Source organism: Humulus lupulus, chromosome 6 (genome assembly GCF_963169125.1).
Source record: "Humulus lupulus chromosome 6, drHumLupu1.1, whole genome shotgun sequence".
NCBI lineage: Eukaryota > Viridiplantae > Streptophyta > Magnoliopsida > Rosales > Cannabaceae > Humulus > Humulus lupulus.
Genome location: NC_084798.1, coordinates 38,746,655 through 38,750,518, shown reverse-complemented (window position 1 = coordinate 38,750,518; position 3,864 = coordinate 38,746,655). Strand labels below are relative to the sequence as shown.

Here is a 3,864-nt window from a genome sequence, read left to right as displayed (position 1 = left end):
TGTTTGTAGGCTTGGGCTTATGCCCTATTTGACTAACAAGACCCCAAAAAGATTATGGGCATATGCCTATTTAGCTGGTAGGACCCCACTAATCTCATGGGCATAAGCTTGTTTAGTCTATGGGACCCCAAGTAATAATGGCCATTATAATAAGTGTATTATGTGTTATGATATGTCTTTATGTTCCTTATGAAATTATGTTTATGACTATGTGTTAGATTTTCCTTGCTGGACATTAGGCTCATTCCTTTTTGTTTTATGTGCAGGAAAATAAGCTTTAGAGGCGGTAAGATTCGTGACGCTTAGAGGATGTGTATCGATGGTGAATGGAGTCAAGGGGCCGAGCGTTATTCGATTCGAGGATGTAGTCTCATTTTATTTTTTTATGGTTTTACGTGTATTTTCCGCATTATTTATGTAATGTTTTTTATTTTTTTTAAATCATGTTTTGTTTTTAAAGACAATGGGATCCCATATCCTTCTTAGTATTTATTTGTAAGTAACTCTTATTTTACAAGTTACTCAATAAAATTATGGTATTTTCGTAAAAATGTAAGTTTATGTATAGTTTCGTTAATGGTCCAAATAGTCTAGATTAGTGGGTCATTACACCATTATTTGATGATGCCATCGGATATCAATCGTACAGCCAAATGAAAAACCAACCCAGAAAACTCAACAACTTAGCATGTCAATAGACAGGACTCTTTTTAGAAATTATACTACTTTAGGTAGTGTCTGTGTTAGGTGCCGATAATATTTTGGCAATCAAATTTAAACATATAATCTATCAAAAATCAATTCATTTCTGCCAACAAATAATAATCCAATTGAAATTCATACATTTAATCATTTCTTAATGCATCATAAATACAAAATTTAAATCTAAATTGATTAACTTTCAGCCGGAAGAGAAACAAATGACATGAACTCATCATCTCTTTCAAGTCTTGCCATGTCTTCTTCCTCCATGTCAATATAAACTTCTACCCCGTCACATGATTTGTTATCAGTAAAAACAATAAGATTCTTATATGGGATTGGATTTGTGGCCACCCAAGATGGCTTTCCAAATCCAAAATCTTCATAGAGAGGAAATCTACACAAACTCGTAAAGTTAAACGAAACAAGTTCTCCTTTCACAAATTCCTCAGCATGATCTTTCAAAAAATTTGAGGTTTGATCAATCCCTTTCTCAAGGTTTCTCACAAACTCTTGCTCTTTACCACTATTCATCAACTCTCTCACCTGCTTCACAACCTCACCATACATCTCTTCCTCTCCACAACTTGTCAAATCCAAATCTAAAGACTTAAGATTGTGCGAGAAATATTTCCAAAAGAATTTTCTAAGAGTGGAGGGTCGAGCTTTGAACAAAGATTAAATGCATGCCCTATAGTGCAACGCTTTTTTTCACCCCGAAACCCTAGACTTGTAGCTATATAACGCGTACAAATCAAAACAAACAAATACTCAATACGAGAATAGCATCTCGAATTTGAGAACTCTTTGTTTTGGCTCTTTGGATACTTTGACCTAATAAACTCTAAACATGAAGCCTCAAACACAAACCTTCTTGCCACAATATCCTTCATTGGAATATCAACCCCAGCACCAAGCACAGAAATATCCCTAGGCGGAAAAGCCTTGGAAGAAACAAAATGTGGCCAAAGCATTTTCGAAAAGTGGTCATTATCGTGTTCTTCTCCTCTAGCTATGGTTGCCCAACATTTTATGAACATCAAAGTTGACAAGCCATCACGGATGTTATCCTTACGAGGTTGTTCTCATTATCCTGGTATATTGGTAAGGAAAATAGGATAGGATATTATGTGTTATGCCATATGTTATCTTACTATTTATTTGTTATGTTAACTTATGATTTGTGTGTTATGTATGTTTGTAGACTTGGGCATATGACCTGTACACTAACAAGCCCCAATAAATTTATGGGCATATGACTTGCTTAGCTAGCAAGCCCCACAAATCTAATGGGCATATGACTTGTTTAGTTATGGGATCCCAAGTAATAATGGCCATTATAGTATGTGTGACATATGTTTATGATATGTTTTATTATATGCTACGTTATGAATTTTATGTATATGAATTATGTGTTAGATTTTCCTTGCTGGGCATTAGGCTCATTCCTTTATGTTTTATATGTGCAGGAAAATAGTTATGGCGGCGAAAAGATTCTTGGCAGCTTGGGGATGTGTATTGAGGCAGGATGGAATCGATGGACTGAGCGTTTGATTAGAGGATGAAGTTTTTTTTTAGTCTTTTAGTTATGATTTCTATGTATTATTTCTCCGCACTTAATTTTGTAACCAATTTATTTAAGTTATGTTTTGTTTTATTTTCAAAACAATGGGATCCCATATCCTAAATGAATTTTTATGTATTTAACCTTTACTTTATAGTTTTTAAATAAATTTATGGTTATTTCATATGTATGTTTTCTTAAGATTAGTATAGTAGTTATTAATGGTCCATGGTCTAGAATAGTTGGGTCGTTACAGTTGTTATCAGAGCAACGGTCCATTCGCATGAAGTTCTCCTCGATACACACACTCAAAGCTCCGAATCTAACCGCTAATGTAAGTGTTTATGTTTTAGTTGTTTTGATTATGTGTTTAGTTAATGTTTTAGCCCTTATGTTTTTAGTTAAGAATATCTGTAAATTAGTTTATTTTCTTTATTTATTATCTTTGCATTTATGATTGTACACAGTGAAAACTATTTTTTTCCAAATAAATATCATTGCTATTTTTGAATGACATGTATGAGTTTGATTTTTTTTACAATCATAATAAATAATAAATTTAATAAATAATGAGCAAGTTCGGTGAGGGTGGATACAAATCAATGGACCGGGTTCTATATTGAGAGTTTAGGGGGCCATAGTAGTGGGAACGATTATACTGATCCCAGCCCTCCCTCAATATGGTTAACTTTGGAACAACGATGAGTTTCGAGCCTGAGAATTAAGTCATATAGGATGATTACAAACAAACTTAGTAAATTATAAAGATGGCTTATTTTTCTAAGTTTAGAAACACACCCTAATTATAAAGAAGGCTCACATATTTTTTTTCATAAGAAGTCATAGTTAATAGGTCCGAGTTATGTTTGCTTAGATTAAGTTTTGCCTTAGAGCCTATTAGGGTAAGTTCTAACATGTTCTCAACTGTAAGAACTTTTGGTAAAGATGTCGCTTAGAAGATCTACTCGCAACAACGCCAATGCCTTAAGCGGCGCTCCTGAAACTTATGAAGCCCCTACATTTCGTAGAAGGGGAAGGCGTGCAACCAATGGTGCTGCTATAGAAAGAGCGTCGTCGCCGCCGATTGACAACACTGCAGAAATCGCCAGACTGCGACAACAAGTGGAGGAATTACTGTAGCAACAACGACATCAGACTCAGACTCAGCCTCCACCTTAGCCACAACCACTGCCTCAGTAGATGGCTCAAGTACTCCATCAAGTAGGTCCTTATGGGGGATGGCCAATGGCGAACTATGCGCCATACCCAGCTCAGCACATGGAGCCAATCTATGAGCGGTTTCGTAAGCAACACGCTCCAAACTTTGAAGGGACAACAAACCCCTTTGAAGCAGAAGAGTGGCTCAGAAATGTAGAGCCGATCCTAGCGCATATGAATCTCGGCAACGCAGACCGCATATCCTACGTTTCGTCTATACTTAAGAAGGATGTTAGAATATGGTGGGACTTAGTTCAGTAGACTAACAATGTCGCCACCATGATGTGGACAAGATTTGTGGAACTGTTCCACAAGAAGTATTACAACTTGGCAGTCATCGCTACAAGGGTCGAGGAGTTCACTAGTTTGAAGCATGGCAA

The 3,864-nt window shown here is 36.0% G+C and overlaps 1 protein-coding gene across 1 annotated transcript; it reads right to left on the bottom strand.

Annotated features, from left to right (window-relative positions):
• Positions 1-894: 894 nt before the first annotated feature.
• Positions 895-1,676, bottom strand: LOC133784990 (stemmadenine O-acetyltransferase-like). Its single transcript, XM_062224251.1, has 2 exons — positions 1,454-1,676; positions 895-1,304 (listed from the first exon to the last, which is right to left on the bottom strand). The coding sequence occupies exons 1-2, from the start codon at positions 1,674-1,676 to the stop codon at positions 895-897; spliced, it is 633 nt and encodes a 210-aa protein (XP_062080235.1).
• Between the last annotated feature and the right edge of the window lie 2,188 nt (positions 1,677-3,864).

Excerpts from the sequence above, each read along its gene's own strand:
- LOC133784990 (XM_062224251.1), bottom strand. The coding sequence starts at position 1,676 with ATGCTTTGGCCACATTTTGTTTCTTCCAAGGCTTTTCCGCCTAGGGAT. Across the intron at positions 1,305-1,453 it reads GTATTTGTTTGTTTTGATTT|ATTTGGATTTGACAAGTTGT; the intron begins GTACGCGTTATA and ends TTAAGTCTTTAG.